Below are 16584 nucleotides of genomic sequence, written 5' to 3'. Positions count from 1 at the left end.
TTTCGTGAGGAAAACGAGTCGTACAAGATTAAAAAATCCTCATCACTAATAAGATCAGCATCGTAGTAGACAAGAAGGGTCTGACGAAACTTTTTAAAACTGGCCATAACCGGAGCAGAAACAAAAGTATATCAGGAACAGAGGATGGCCGCGTCCTGGCAAAACAGCATCCGTGCTTAACAAATTAACATTTGGCGGGAGAGCGACGACGTCAAACCCAGTCCGTCGGGAATCTGACGGCGGCGTCGTCCCCGAAGTATCTCCTGCCTAAGGTAGCTCAATAGGGTTATGCAAGATCATGAAGCGCGCGCCAGTGACATCAATCGAAAGTTCATATTCTCGTTGTTTTTGCTATTTTTCAAATCAAATCTACTGAAACATAAAGAACAAGGGCCTAAATTTGCTGTACAACAGTCACCTCCTCTGAAGTCAAGGCTTTTAGTCGCTAATTAAAACTACCCAAATATCGCTATCATTTGACGTCTGTCTGACTTTGATTTCAATTTTCTTCAATTTCCTTCGGTAAAATTTTCTATTATTCTCCGACCGGGTAGAGTCTGACAAGACGAAACTTTTAAAATCGAAAAAAATAGAGGTTGTTAAGGTAGTTTTTTCGCTTTTAACATTTTTGTTGTTTTTTGGCTGAACGAAAAACTTGTCTTACAAATTTGTCAGAAAAATTCACAGTAAGGAAAGCTACAAGGGTATAACATCTCTGCCAAATTTTAAGGAATTTCACCTAAGGATTAAGAGAAATCTGAGGGGGAACTTTTTATTTTCTCACCTCAATGGCAATTACGTCATCAGAATGGGAACTCGCCAAGATCGCTATTTGAGCATGCGCGAACTTTCGAACCACGCGGTTTTACCGAGGACGAATATGTAAATGCGGGCGGTAATTATCTTTGACGTTTTTGCACAAACTGCTTTTGACCTGAAAGTCAGTTGAGAACATACCTTAATTCACTATGTCGCAGAGTCCTTTGAAATCTCTTCGAAGTGTTTCAAAATTGCGGAGACTATTCTCGTCGTGTTTGTGACCCTTGGAAGCGATGAGCGACTGGACAATGGCGGTCTCGTCAAAATACACACAAGACCTTTCCGTCCAAATCGTTGGTACAAATTCTTTAAATCCTCATAGCGTAGGCCACTACCAGCAATTTTTTCGGCAATGCTTTGCTTTATTGGGCTATCCGCATGACCTGGGTTGTACAGCTTTCCTCGAAAAGACAGGAGTCTCTTATGACGGTTGTCAAGATATTTCAGGTCTTCGGCGGCGTCCTTGACAGAGATTACAGAACTTCTGTTCACCAGCATTTCATCAGACAAAGCCAACCTAGACGAAAGCAAGATTCTTCGAAGAGCGATCACGTCCTCTAGGGCGTCGTGGGCATCAAAGGTGGTTTGAAATAAATGTTCGTAAACAGAACTCTGCCCAGGCTTTGGAAATTTACTTCTGCGTTTTGGAGGGAAGAGTGCTTGCTTTTGATGAGTGATTTCATCAGTGTCAGAGTGTCTGCAAACCGGATGGAACTGATGGAACTGAGCTCCGCGATAACATTTTCGCCACCGTTTCGAAGAATTATTGGAATATCAAATGTGGCGGCGTTGTGTCCAGCCAAGATTGTGCAAACGGGCTTTGTGGACCGTGTTGAAGCTGAATCTATGCTGGCCCTCAAAAAAGTTAAGAACTGCCTAGTAAGTACTTGCGATAACTCAAAGGCTTCTACTAGTCGATTATCTTTGAAAAGTCGGCGGATTCCATTGACAGTTTTAACTGTAAGTTTGTTGACCTTTGACGCGCGAGAATCGATGTCTGGTTGGTAGAATATAGCATGAGAATTGTTTACCTGACCTATCCACGGCAGCGAGCTGACATACTTTTGCTGATTTTCCCGTTGAATTTGTCGGCGATTTCAAATAAAACGAAGTTATAAAATAACTGTCATCAAATTTTTCCTTTTGAACTGTGGGTCTCGAAGTGTATTTCGGAACTGCATTTTCGTATTGTTCTTGTTGTTGTTTCGTGATAGCAGCGGTTATATCATAAAGATCAGTGATTGAAAGTTCAGAATTGTTCAACTCCAATGTCGTCGCAGAAGAGTTTAGGTTCAGGCCAATGCCACTTTCATACATGGTACCCTCTTTGCCCTCGTTTTTCGAGGTTTCTGAAATCTGGTGTTTGTGTAATTGTGATCGACGTCGCTTGAATGCAACTGTTGATTTCCTTTTTCATGTCCATTTTCGTATTATGGTCTACACAGAAAAGACCTGGCTCTATGTTAAGTGACACTAGAGTTTGAGGAATGTACCTGTAACCTAAATTTACTTGAGAGACACTGCAGGACACTCGATAATCATTGCTTTCACTTCCCCCGTAAAAGCGAAGTTTGGGGTTCTTCGAGCCCACCACACTGTTCAGAGACTCGTTACGTTGAGAATTTGCTGCAGCTGTAAGTTTGTTTATAACAATGTCTGTGCTATATTCATCAAAGAGAGATTTCAGGGCTGATTGAAAGCTATCTCCTTGGAGGTCTTTGCCATAGGGAATATCTCTGTGACAATAATGAGAAGGGTCTTTCTTGTATCTACACCATGTTTCTCTACAACCAGTATGGTCACCAAATGCATGAGGCACAATGCTTTGAATTGCAGATTTCATGTTTGTAGCATCCCCCTTATTTTGTGCAATACAGTATGTAAAGGATTTGACAAGGTAATTTATGACTTTCTGTGACAACACTGAACTGTTGGGGAACTTACTACGTTGGCTCAAGTTTTATAGGCGTGTTGTAAGGGATCTTTTTATGTGAACTGTATCACTCCATTTTTCCACACCATAGGGTACCTTTTGCTTTAGGTGAGATTCAGTCATTGAATCATCATCCCCGGTGTAAATTGAAAATTTGACATTTGATTTAGTTACCTTATTGAAAAGTTCAACTGCAGCTAAAGGCTCCATTGACTTTGAAGAGCCTGAACTATTTTTTCTACAGTCGTGGTCATTTGGTTGTTTTCCTGCCTTTTTAGCTCCATCACAGGAGCGGCACATTTTATTTTTTGTTGTGTAGTCAAGGACCTTACCAGTTGAAAGGCCCATGACTGCAGCATGTCCGGTCTTAGAATTGAAGCCCCGTTTCTGCCACCCCATGTTGTAAGAACAGGCAATAGGTACCAAATTGTTCTGGTCAGGCTTGTTACCATTTTCAATTGCCTTCTCTCGTTCAAGGTTTAGGAATTGCTGGCAACTATTCTTTGCTACTAGCTCTATTGCCTTTCAAGCTTCCCTTTCCCGATTTTTAAAAGTTGATGAGTTCAGTGCAGGCACATTGAGGATTGAAAGTATATTGTTTAAATGGGTGTTGCCCACTCCTGTGTGTAAACAGCTAAGGGCAGCTCTCGTGTTCACATCAAAGGTCAATGGACCGTGTGCACTAGATCTTTGCTCTTTTGATGTTTTAATGGTGTTTTTCACATTGCATTGGCTGCATATAACAGTAAACGTGCTTGCCAAGCCACTGTGCTGTTCTTCAATAACATTGCCAAGAGACAAAGGGCCTAGAAATATTGTTAAATACACTGTAAACTAACAGGGAAAAACGACTCCATCCACAATATTTGTTATGTTCTTTTATATGATAATGGTGTAAAATACGCTATAGTGCAGTTAAAAATAGTGAGAATTTACCGCAATGACAAAATGAGTATTCCTTCAGACCATCTGTAAGGGTTTCTAAGTTTATCAGTCTGGATACTTGTGGCAGGTTCGCCTTCCTCTTAGCTTTATTCTGCTGATGGGAATCAGGGTTGGAGTCAACAGAACAGGTAGGCCGATAGTTAGGACAAGCTTGGCAGGAAAATCTTACCAAAAATTAAGACTTCCGAATAAAAAAAAATGTACTGACCTCACGTGCTCGTGTCATTCGTTTTGCTGGGGGTTCTTTTCCTTGGATATGTTATCATACTGGAGCTTCCTTTTGGCATTCCACGTTTTGAACCCCTTGTGTAACCTTTATTTTTGTTTAATTTCTGGTTTCGATCGCTTCCACTTTCCGAAAGCGACCTGACGCATTACGGATGTTGTGTAGGCGTTGTGTAAACTTGTGGTCTTTCATTGTCAATATTGTGCTCATTACTAGAAAGTATCGATGCCGTTTCACTCTCGTTCAGTAAACTTTGTGATTATGTGACAAAAATTGTGCACTCGCGTGAAGCCGCCATGTTTGTTTACATATTTGATGCCATTTAAAAGCTCGCGCCATTTTCGTACCCATTCTTCGCCCGGCCAAAAAACCCTATTGAGCCTAATGTCACGCCGATTCGGTGAGATGTCTTTTTCCATTCTTTTGCCATTGTGATGCTTATCTAGCGGTTAAATAGTCGTTTTTCACCCGAAACTGATGACAGACAAGTAACAACAAGAATGGCCTTTCTTCATTTATCTCAAATAATAACTGTTTTACACTCTTTCATTTTAGGCAAACAAACTGACAAGCAAATCAGAAAAACAGTGCGCGACTGTCGACTCAATGTTACCGATGCGATTATAGTTAGATACGCGTCATTTTAATAGATCAAAACACATCATGTCGCATGGGTTTTTGTATTTTCCGAAACTTCTTTTATTCGATTAGCATATTTCTGAGAGATAAAATTAGGTAATATCTAAGTGTACAATGGGTTCTTGTCGAAATTTTATTTTTTCCGCAGTCAAAATTCACTTTGTCGGAATTTCGAAGCCTGCGTCACGCACCAGCTCCGGATGAAAAAAAAAAAATTCATATTAGTCAATGTTATATTTGTTTCAGCCCAAACACGTTGTGTCGGCGACCGAAACATTCTAAAAACATTCACAGGGATTTTAGGTACAAATTCATACAAGGTAATTACATAAACTGGTAAAGAAACGTCCATTTGCTCTGTTTACAAGTAGCTGCAGATTCAAACCTTTCTTAAACTGAGAGAGAGCCATAAAAAATGATTCAATCAAACAGTCACGATGAAAGATGGTTTCTGAAATGCACTGTGGTATACCGATCAGATCAATCCAAGCGGTATGCAAAGTTATAGGCGAGAATTAAAGAGATTGATGATCTATGTAAAGCTTTTCTTCTGATACACTTGTCAGCTGAAAAACTATGGGACTTTTTCCCGCGAAAATAACTTGAAAAGGTTTCGGCACGGTATTACAACTGAAGAGCCAACTTGAAGAGTTCTTTTGCCTATGGCGAATGATTATGAAAGTATGCTCTAAAATCACTGTGAATGTTTTTAGAATGTTTCCGTCGCCGACACAACGTGTTTGGGCTGAAACAAATATAACATTGATTAATATGAGTTTTTTCTTTTTCATCCGAAGCGGGTGCGTGACGCAGGCTTCGAAATTCCTACAAATTGAATTTTGACCGCGGAAAAAAGAAAACTTTCGACAAGAACCCATTGTACACATAAATATTACCTTAATTCATCTCTCAGAAATATGCTAATCGAATAAAAGAAGTTTCGGAAAAAAAACCCATGCGACGTAATGTGTTTTGATCTAAATGATGCGTATCTAAATATAATCGCATCGGCAGCTAGCACGAGTCGACAGTCGCGGACTGTTTTTCTGATTTGCTTGTCAGTTTGTATGCCTAAAATGAAAGAGTGTAAAACAGTTATGAGATAAATGAAGAAAGGCCATTCTTGTTCTTACTTGTCTATCATTCAGTTTCGGGTGAAAAACGACTATTTAACCGCTAGATAAGCAACACAATGGCGAAAGAATAGAAAAAGACATCTCACCAAATCGGCCTGACATTTGCCAAATCTCGCCGGGGTGGGTTTCACTCAAAATATCGAAAATAGTTTTTCCATTGAGGTACAGCGTTTTCCCCATCGCTGTTGAACGACGCATTTCGAAACACATTAGTTCTGGAAAGAACTAGAGTCTTGCGGGTTGGAAAAATGAACCCGCGACTCAAATTAATCTTTCCTCTTCGTTTATGAAAAATGCAAACCCATATTATTTGATTAAACAAGAAAATAAAATAATAAAAAGAAGAAAAAAGAAAAGAAATATATAATCGGTGTAGGGAAATCAGTGAAACGTTTTTCTTTTTTAGGAGTGAGTGTGGCAATTTCTGATTCAGTAAAGCCGGGACTAGCAGAGTGCGATACAAGTTATCCACACCTGAAATAATTGTATCACATCAATCACTGCGGCCGGTTTCATCTGTCTCTTGCTCATAAACATACGTTTCAACTTCGTAAAAGGCCGTTATTGGGGTTCGACATTTGTCGTAATTTGACCTATTTGGCTGTTCGTTTGCAGCTGAAACTTAAATCTACTTAAAACCTGTCCGAAATTAGCGTATTTACTTACTTTCTAAGTCATCGAGAAGAAACGTTGGTCAACTCTCTCACGATATCGAAAGCCCGCGCTGAACTTCGTCGAAGGATGAAAGAAAAGAAAAACGTTCTTGGTGAAGACACTTTTTAAGCAGAAATGAAGTTCAATGAGAACTTGAACCCAAGAAGACTTCAAATGTGTGACATTTATTGCTTTAAAAGCCATGTGCGAAGAAGTACTTACTTCTGAATTTTTGGTCGACTAATAATCGTAAGTGAAGCCCTTTGCGTTTAATAATCTTAATTTCTGGACCTTACGACAAATAATCGTTGAATTTTTCAATCCTGAAATTAAAAACAACTCCGGAAATTAATAAATACCTGTTAGAGTGAAATTATTTTGGCAAGTTAATGTATTTCGCGGAAGCATTTCGTCTCAAAACAATACATTGAAGGAAAAAAATTTAGCGCAGTAAAGAAAATTAAAATATATTAGATGTAAAGGAGACATCTTGCAATTTTGTGATGACACCTTTTGTTTTGCCAAGAGACTGACACCCAAAGTGCGCTAGTATAGGTAATTATTAAAAGGTCCTTATTGAAGGTTTTTTCCTGTCAGCACCTTGCGATTGATTGAACTATGTTGTATTTGGATTAATTTGCATCGTAGGCATTTTAATTCTATCTGGTGTTGGCCACCAAATATTAGTTAAACACTTGTCAGTTGTTGATAACTTTAAAATTTTGAATGAAATAACAAAAATAGACTCGATACACCCACAAAAACAAAACAAAACTAAACTAAACAAAAAATTAAAAGAAAACCAAAGCGAAATAAAAACGAAAACAAAAACACATAAAGGAATAACAAAACCACAAACTTTCAAGAGTTTAAGAAGGAACCACATTTTGGCAGCTATATCGGTTAAAACAGTCCAATGACGCTGGCATGATGCCTTGACAAGTTATTGAGCTGAGGCAGTATTCCCTTCGGAGAAAAGAGCGCGTGCTCTTCGACCAATGAGAGCCTCTTTGATTATGCTTCGCCATAAATATTTCAGGCTCCGGTTGTTCAATGGGCGGATAACACTATCCAACGGATAAATCGCTATCCAGCGGATAAGTGTTACCAAAACGTACTGCGCTATCCACCGGATAGAGATTTACCCATCCGGGGCCAGATCTATAATACTTTCGCCATTGCGGGTAAACATCGCGAGAACAATAGGCATTCTGCTCGATGTTTTTCCATAAACAGACACTCGTGTCTAAAGTCGGATGCTTTTGTTTGAAATTGGAAGTACTTGTCTTAGAAGGTCTAAGGTGCGCCGGACTGGTTGAAATATGTTGTCTATTGTTTTTTGAAGGTAATTAGAAATTCATACATGGATTAATCATTAATAGTTATACATCAAGATGGTTCTCAATCCAAAGACGAAGACGTGCAGAATTCCTGTAAGCTTAACACAATCCTTCTTTTTTCATTGAGTTTTTAAACCTGGTTACTAAAAAATTAGGCTCTGCAAAGGGTATTCAGCACAGGCAGGGATTGAAGGAAGTAAGTTCTTAAAGAAATTATGGTGCCACATCAGTGGAGGGAAATACGAGATGGTTTGTTTTTATCAACTGGGTTTGCGGATGTAAAGGGTTCCCAAAGCTGATGTTCAAAGCGCTAGCCTTCGTTAGAGCGATGGAACGAGGGGTTGACGCTCATTACTGGTTGGGTTGTTAAAGCTTTTGACACTGAATACTGATTAAGTGTCTAAGACGAATTTAGATGTGCGAAACTTTTTGAAAGGTATATTTTTAAAGAGTTAGGTTACAATTTTCTAATTTTCTTGAAAAAGCGAGAGACCGGCGAAAGCGTTTACGGATTCTTGCTGAGTATGGTAAGTAACAAGAAGATCTGATAAAAAATTCAAATTAAAATTTTATGCTCTCACAGATGCAGTTTTAATGAGAAAACCGATACACATAGTTATTTGACGGTGGACCGGTATTGCGAATTGCATGTCTCAATTTATCATCCAAAAAGATTCCCTACGGCGGAGTTAAATCTTTTTTCTGTTAATTATCAGGCAAGAGGTCTTGCCGGCGTTCAAGCAAGCAGTCCACGTTAATCTACAGGTATATCAAATGATGACCAATTCATAGTGGCCTCCATTAACGTAAGTAGATCAGTTTTCCATACGATAATTCATTTATAGGTGTCTTCTTAAATTCATGTTGTCTTTGCGTAACACTGAATTTGAGATTTATCTCCTCAGTCAGCATGAAAATATCAAAGTTAATCAGTAAAATTAAGTTACTGGGTAAAAAACTTTGGATGTTGATGAGAATTATTTAACCTTAATTCCGGTTTTAAAAAGGCAGAACCGCTAAATGTTGGCGGCGTGTGGCGCATTCGCATAGCTATTGATAACAATTGTGAAATTAAGAATTTAGGAATTTTGAAAACAATAAAACAGAAGTAAGACTGTAAGAATCACTTAATCAAACCGCCCCGACTACAACAAATGATACTGGCCATTTACGCCAATTAGAATTGTTAGATATCCCAGCTAATCCTAGTGGTTAAAACCGCAGGTTTTCCAAGGCTAATTTATCTGCAGTCTTTTTTGGTTGCCATTTTAAAGAAGGCTGAAATTACCATGTTGAGGGAGGCCTTGCTAAAAATGACAACAGTGTGTGTGAGTACAAAAACTTTTCACTTTTGGAGACAAAGTTCTGTTCTTTGTATAACCCAAAGAAATTATGATGTTTCATTCTTCTATTCCTTCAAGTAAAACAGTGAGGATTGAGGCAAAGTGTATTAGTTAGCTTAGCCTTTCGCAACTGTATTTGGTCACATCTATCCGGCGCATTCCGCCTTGGCTCGACGACGTTCAGCTTTTTTGCCTTGGGTTTACTCATTATATCAGCTTATTCATAAATGTAATTTGACATTCAGTCCGAAATTGCCACCGAGGTTGGTCCAAACCTCAGCCAAAGTTACTCTGATTTCCGTTATTTTGAGGATAAAAAACACGGATTTGAAGGGAATTTTGAGTTCAAATCGATGCGAACACTACAATGTGCATTTCCCCTATTTGAGATACGAGACGTAAGGAGTGCTTATGAAAACTTGCTTCCAAATTTTGTGGGTGAAGACCGAGACTTTGATGAGAAACTGGTTTTCTCTTGACACAGAAGTTTTGGGCCCATGCCAACTCGTTTGTAAGGTTTTCTGTGATTTTAAGCATGTTACACTCATTTAGAGGAGAATACTTGAAATTGTGAATTCTATAAAAATTTTTATGTGATAAACATATTTTGTGACTTTCAAATACAGGTTATGATACGAATTGGAGTATTGATTTTGTTTTTAAAAACCTCGGAAGTGGCGCCAGGTATGTAAAGACAAAAGGGTTTCAATTTGCAACACGTAGCATGTTGCTGAACTGCGAAAATGCGTCAGATTTCAGTCGAAAATGTTTGCCAGTTTGAACAGGATACAGTTGCAATAGGGCGACCCACATGGAAAGTGCCTTCTTCGTTAGAAAAGACGTTTTTCGTCTAGGCACAAGCGTGGGACAACGAAGAATTTCTGAGTAGCGATGGAGAATCGAACCTAGCATTTGCTTTTTAAATTTCACTGGCTGTAGAATTATCAGTATAGACATATCCGATTGTAAGCTGCTTCTAATTGGACTATTTCAATCGGCGAACAGTTTATTTCCGGCAACAGTCAATTTGCTAATAAACAGGCACTCTTAAGATTCAATCGAATTTGATTGTCTGCGTATGAACTTAGCTAGATCCGAAAATGAGTTGGCCCAGGAACGGAGAAAGTAGACAACTTTAAACTTTCGGCCTTCTTCGGCAAGTTGACACCCTGGCCTGATAACAGATTTTTCAACCTTAAAAGGATCGTGTACCTTCTAAATCTTCGCCTGAAGAGGGAATGGCGCGAGAACTAACCTTCCCAGTGCCAGGTCCCCGTCAGCTAAAAAGTATATCAGATTTTAAGTTATAAACTTAACTTAGAGTTCAAGATTCCATTGTATCAAAGTATTAAATTATCTTTTTACCTCAGCTGACTTGGCATTAAGACAACCGGCTTATATGTCTGGTGACGATGGTTCAGTGGCTGCACTCGCTGTTGAAGGAACAACAAGAAGGTGTGCAGTAACCAGTCTCCTCACAGATCCCTGGTGGCGTGTGGATCTGGGGACGAGCTACACTGTGGATGTGGTAAACATTATTAGCGGTGCAGATGGATTAACAGATTTTGAAATAAGAGTCGGTCAGTGTTCCTTCGCTTCTAGTTAAATTGAATCCTCTTACATGGTCTCGCCTCACACATTAACACCTCTGTATTTTACTTATGCAGTGTGCATTTATCGATTCATACGTAGTTTTGTTGATTTATATTTATTCTGGCATTTTATACTTTCCTAAGGGGACAGTCTCGATAACGGAGGAAATTCAAACCAAAAGTGTGGGGGACTATACACTATGACGTCTTCACAGGAAAAATCCTTCAAATGCACCCCTGGAATTAGAGGTCAATATGTAAACATCCGAATAGCGGGAAACAACAAGAAGCTGAACATCTGTGAGGTGTCCGTGAATCCTAATCCAACAGGTGAATAATCTGCTATGGACAAGTGTAGGCAGGCAGGGATGATACGGAGGTGGGCAATGAGGCTGGTGTGTATACCATTAAAATGTGTGTAGGTAGGAAACGAAGGTAGGTAGGTGGGTGGACAACTGAAAAGGGTTGTGGCTATTTGAAAATGCAGGTAAGTGGGTATGAAGAAGTGTGGGTAGGTGGAAAACAAAGCTGGTGGCTATACGAGAATGAAGGTAGGTGGGTAAGGAGGTGGCGGGTGGCTAGTGGCTATATGAGAATGAAGGTAGGTGGGTATGGCGGTGGCTGGTGACTGGTGACTGGTTGCTATATCAGAATGTAGGTAGGTGGGTATAGAGGTGGCTGCTGACTGTGACTATATGAGAATGTAAGTAGGTGGGTATGTAGGTGGCTGGTGACTGGTGCCTATATGAAAATGTAGGTAGCTGGGTATGGAGGCGGCTGGTGGCTGGTGGCTATACGAGATTGTAGGTAGCTGGGTATGGAGGTGGCTTGTAACTGGTGGCTATATGAGAATGTACGTAAGTGGAGGTGGCTTGTAACTGGTGGCTATATCAGAATGTACGTAGGTGGGTATGGAGTTGGCTGATGGCTGGTGGCTATATGAGAATGTAACTGGGTGGGTATAGAGGTGGCTGGTCATTGGTGGCTATATGAGAATGAAGGTAGGTGGGTATGGAGGTGGCTGGTGACTGGTGGCTATATGAGAATGTAGGTAGGTGGGTATGGAGGTGGCAGGTGACTGGTGGCTGTATGAGAATGTACTGGTGGCTATACGAAAATGTAGGTATGTGGGTATGGAGGTGGCTGGTGGCTGGTGGCTGGTGGCTATATGAGAATGTAGGTAGGTGGGTATGGAGCTGGCAGGTTACTGGTAGCTATATGAGAATGTAAGTAGGTGGGTATGGAGGTGGCAGGCGACTGGTGGCTATATGAAAATGTAGGTAGGTGGGCATGGAGGCGGCATGTGACTGGTGGCTATATGAGAATGTAGGTAGGTGGCTATGAAGGTGGAAGGTGACTGGTGGCTATACGAGAATGTAAGTAGGTGGGTATGGAGGTGGCTGGTGGCTATACGAGAATGTAGGTAGGTGGGTATGGAGGTGGCTTGTGGCTGGTGGCTGTACGAGAATGTACGTAGGTGGGTATCGAGGTGGCAGGTGACTAGTGGCTATATAAGAATGTAGGTAGGTGGGTATGGAGGTGGCTGCTGGCTATATGAGAATGAAGGTAGGTGGGTATGGAGGTGGCTGGTGGCTGGTGGCTATATTAGAATGTAGGTAGGTGGGTATGGAGGTGGCTGGAGGCTAGTGGCTATATGAGAAGGTAGGTAGGTGGGTATGGAGGTGGCAGGGCACTGGTGGCTATATGAGAATGAAGGTAGGTGGGTAAGGAGGTGGCTGGTGGCTTGTGGTTGGTGGCTGTATGAAAATGAAGATAGGTGGGTATGGTGGTGACTGGTGGCTATATGAGAATGTAGGTAGGTGGGTATGGCGGTGGCAGGTGAATAGTGGCTATATGAGAGTGTAGGTAGGTGGGTAAAATGATAAGGAAGGTAGATGATTAGAAAGGCCGGCTGGTGACCAGGTGTGCATCCAGTGGGGTAAGACAACAAGGTAGTGAGAAAGAAATTAAATGGCGCAATAAGATGGAATGCAAGTGGTTAGGTAGGGGTGTTGCCAGAGATGTTGGTTGTTGGTGGTTCGAAGAGAAAGGTCAGTAGCCATTTACGGAGTGAGACGGGGATATCAATCATAACGACGGGGGAAAATATTTAGTCTTAAAGCATTATTGTGGTATATCGGTTGCCTTTTCTCCTACCCAGATCTTACCGTGTAATTGTATCCGCTTCGCCGTGAAAGGTCTGGGTACGAGACCATCAGACTCCCTTTGTTTGCTTTGAGAATTACCGGAACCATAACTACTTAACTCTGTAGCACTCTTTGTTTGTTTATTTATGTTTGGTTTTTTTTTTGTTTTTTATTAGTAAACATTGCCGCCGATCGATCAACATCCCAGTCCACCACTAGCTGGAGTGGTTCTTCAGAGCGTGCAGTGGATAGAAATCTTGACAGTCGCTATAATGGGTTAAGTTGTACTCATACATTAGCAGAAAATGGTCCCCGGTGGCGAGTGGATCTGGGATCAAGTCAGCCTGTGTCAGAAGTGTTCATACTCAACAGGGTAGACGAGTGTTGCATGCATAGGCTCTACAACATAGAGATCCATGTGGGTAAGCTCAATGCTTCCGTTGGATAAAATAAGTTTTTCTTTTTCCTTACGTTTAGTTCCAAGTCTCTCGTGCGATATAAATTTTATTTTTGCCATTTTGAAAAGCTATGGTCTCAACCTTTTAAATATATCACACAGCCCCTGAAGAATATCCAAGTTCTTGACTGCAACGAAAAACGCTGGGCTCTCACTTAAGTTTTTCCCCCTTAGGAGACGGTTTGAAGGATTATGGCAACTCAAATCCAAGGTGTGGTGGATTATACTCGATGGCCACTTTACACAAAGCTTCGTTTTATTGCAAACCGAGGAAAACAGGACGATATGTAAACATTAGACTTGACGGAAATGAAATGATCCTAACATTATGCGAAGTGGAGGTTTATTCTGAAAGTAGAGGTAAGGTATAAACGAAGTCGATTTTGCTCTTTTTTCTACTTCATTCATTTATTTATTCATTCTTTCATTGAAGAGAGAGGGGAAGAAGAGGGGAATTCACATTTTTTTGTCCTTTGCTAGTGACAAGACGGATTTCATCTTTCTTTAACATCTCTTTCATTCTAGCTCTTCTGAAGAACAAGCCAGTGGAGCAGACAGTAAAGGACGCTTATCATAAAAGTTCCATCACTTTGGTCTGTCCAGAGCCTTTCGGCTACCCTGAACCGTTTGTAGCCTGGGTCAGAGATGGCGTCGTCCTTCAAAACAACACCTCCGACCTGACACTGAATCTGTCAATCATTGCACCTTGGAATAATACCACGTGGACAGTTGATTGTGTGGCCAATAACAAACATGGCACTGATTTTCACAGATTTGTATTGAATTTGCACAGTAAGTAGAAGAACCGGACAGTTCTGTGCTCAATTTTTAGGTAGCACTTCGGTAACAATTATGACGCTTAGAATTTAAACCTTTTTCTACTGGGTGACATGGGGGTCTAATAGTCAGTGTTCCGGACTCCGGGTCGAAGGGTCTGCGTTCGAAGGCTGGCCGGCCCAGTGTGTCATGTTCTTGGACAAGGCGTATACAGCTGACTTAGTGATAACCAAACATTTTAAAAGGACTTTCACTTGATTTTATTCAAGGTAAATACTCGATGTGCACAGAGTACAAAGACTTAGCTGATGGGACAAGGTCAGCTTCCCATGTGATACATAACCAAGTGTTTGCTCAAAATGACAATGGCATAGATGAACGAACATGGTATCGCTTTGTTGATAAGACCACATGGAGCCCAATGCAGGTTTGATCTTAAGTTTACGAAATGCATTGGTTCAGAGGCGTCAAGGCGAAATAAAAAGAGTGTATGGAGGGGGGAGGGAAGCGGTAGGGCAGAGAGTCAAGAGTTATAGTGTTTGCCTTCTTTCGTTTAATGTTTCAGAGGTCAGAGTAAGATGGGGTAATATGTCTTTGCATGCTGGAGCCCACTCTACGAACTTGGTAATACAAGCATCTAAAATGAAAACGTACTTTATGGCATGTGGAAGTCTCAAACATAACGTTCTTCAAAATCGAAATAAGGAGCTCCTAATTTCCGTTCCAAAGTAAAGAAATTCAACTAACTGGCAAGCCTTGTAACATATTTCTCCCTAGCTACCAGTTTCCTGCACGGAACCCTGGGCATGTGGAGCCCAGTCCTCAGGTTGGCTTCGTGGGGGGCACCCATCTATGGAGGAGGGTGTTGTGCTCCGAACTGTTTGCTTTAGTTGGAACAGCAATTGCTGCTTTGCAGAATTGAAGGCGCAAGTCAGGAAATGCTATGGATATTATGTGTACAAACTTCAGCCGACATCTTTCGAAGTGAAAACAAGATATTGCGTTGGTAAGTAATCCACTGGTTTCTCTGAATCGGTTTACAACGAGCCGGTGAATGCCATTATTGGTAAGTCTTTTCCGATGTTTTCAAACGTTTCCCAAAGCTGAAACAATATCACAGAAGTCAATTTATTGAGCCACCTTAATACCCTATGAAGGCAATATGCCACGTTTAATTTCATATTTATACTCAATTCTTAGAAAAATCATTGTGTGTCATTCACCTACCTCTCCCAGAATAGCACGTGTGTGCTTAACAACAAGACTAGATCCAGTAGCCAGGAAGGCTTGAGAGAGAGGCCTGGTACTGAGTATTACGAGAAAGTGAACTTGTTATAAAGTCGCTGTTGATTGATCGCTGGAGATGCTGAATTACGCACACGGTGATTTATGAAAGGGACAGCGATGTTTTGTTTTTTCATACCATTTGTAACGATTTAGACACGTAATGGTAATGGGCTTCTGACACGTGTTAAATTGAGTCTACTTGAATTAATTTTTTTTAAGAATAGACGTTTCAGTCACATAAGCAACATTTTTGCAGTCACATAAGCAGCAAAATATATGAACTTCATATATTCATTGTATCTCATTTATCACTTTCACGGGTTTATTACGAATCAACCTAACGGCCTGCTCCCAGTTGGCTTGTTAGCTCAATTGGTAGAGCGATACACTAGTATCGCAGAGGTCAGTGGTTCGAGTCCCATACAGGCCTGATTTTTTTCAGGTCTGATTTTCGCTATTGCATAAATAGCGCTATCTACTGCGAGGATCATGCATCATACGTATCTAATACCGCAGTTCAAAATATATGAACTTCATATATTCATTGTATCTCATAAGCAACGTGTGTTGTAAAATACTAACAATGCATACATTTGAGTATTTATATTAGTTTCGTTCTCCTCTGAAATTACTCTTGGGGAGAAGGCTACAGTACCCGATGACCCAGTGGCTGGGGAAGAGAAAAAACTTCCAAATTTCCGGCAACTCTCGCACGACGAGGTTGGTGTAATAGTACGAAAGACCACTAAAAAGACCTGTAGCCTCGATCCCGTGCCGACACCAATGGTAATAGCCCGCTTGGATGAACTTTTACCCACAATAACATGCATTTTAAATTCTTCTCTTGCAATAGGTCATTTTCTATTAAAATGAAAGGATGCTCTTGTAGATCCGCGTCTGGGAAAGATACATCATTCCTAAACCTCCACCCCTTCAGTAACTTACAGTATATTTGAAAGCTAACCGAGCGTGCTGTTTACGATCAAACCCAGGAGAATCGTGCATCTTTTGACCTTAATGCTGCGAAGTTTGAAAGCGGAGAGATGCGATTTTCGGGGTCAAAATCGCTCGGGCGCTTGAACCCTTTCAAAACAAGGCTTCCACCCTTGCCTTTCTTTAATGCATTACATTAACGGTGAAATTAGACTTCTTCAAAATCGCTAAAAAAAAACATTTTTGAGGCAAAAGGACGACTATGCACCACAGGTAAAGTAATTCAACGTTTATTTATCAATGATTTATGTACATAGTCAGCAATATATCACTCTAGGTGAGGCAAACGGTAAATC

General features: G+C 40.7%; 1 protein-coding gene and 1 pseudogene across 1 annotated transcript in view; one reads left to right on the top strand and one right to left on the bottom strand.

The window, feature by feature from the left end:
* LOC148736691 (uncharacterized) overlaps positions 1–16584 on the top strand; it is a 42769-nt gene that overhangs the window by 13531 nt on the left and 12654 nt on the right. Inside the window, exons 2-11 of the mRNA XM_088747741.1 lie at positions 8409–8498; positions 8917–9020; positions 9662–9719; positions 10406–10615; positions 10772–10957; positions 12951–13196; positions 13406–13591; positions 13757–14023; positions 14278–14435; positions 14786–15014. Coding sequence (XP_088603867.1) covers positions 8982–9020; positions 9662–9719; positions 10406–10615; positions 10772–10957; positions 12951–13196; positions 13406–13591; positions 13757–14023; positions 14278–14435; positions 14786–15014 — 1579 coding nt within the window. The 5' untranslated portion in view covers positions 8409–8498; positions 8917–8981. The remainder of the gene's footprint in view (positions 1–8408; positions 8499–8916; positions 9021–9661; positions 9720–10405; positions 10616–10771; positions 10958–12950; positions 13197–13405; positions 13592–13756; positions 14024–14277; positions 14436–14785; positions 15015–16584) is intronic.
* On the bottom strand, positions 967–3268 carry LOC148736692 (uncharacterized; annotated as a pseudogene).

This window comes from Stylophora pistillata, chromosome 2 (assembly GCF_964205215.1).
Source record: "Stylophora pistillata chromosome 2, jaStyPist1.2, whole genome shotgun sequence".
NCBI classification, from domain to species: domain Eukaryota; kingdom Metazoa; phylum Cnidaria; class Anthozoa; order Scleractinia; family Pocilloporidae; genus Stylophora; species Stylophora pistillata.
The sequence above is the reverse complement of the archived record's forward strand: the minus strand, read 5'-3'. Positions and strand labels throughout refer to the sequence as shown.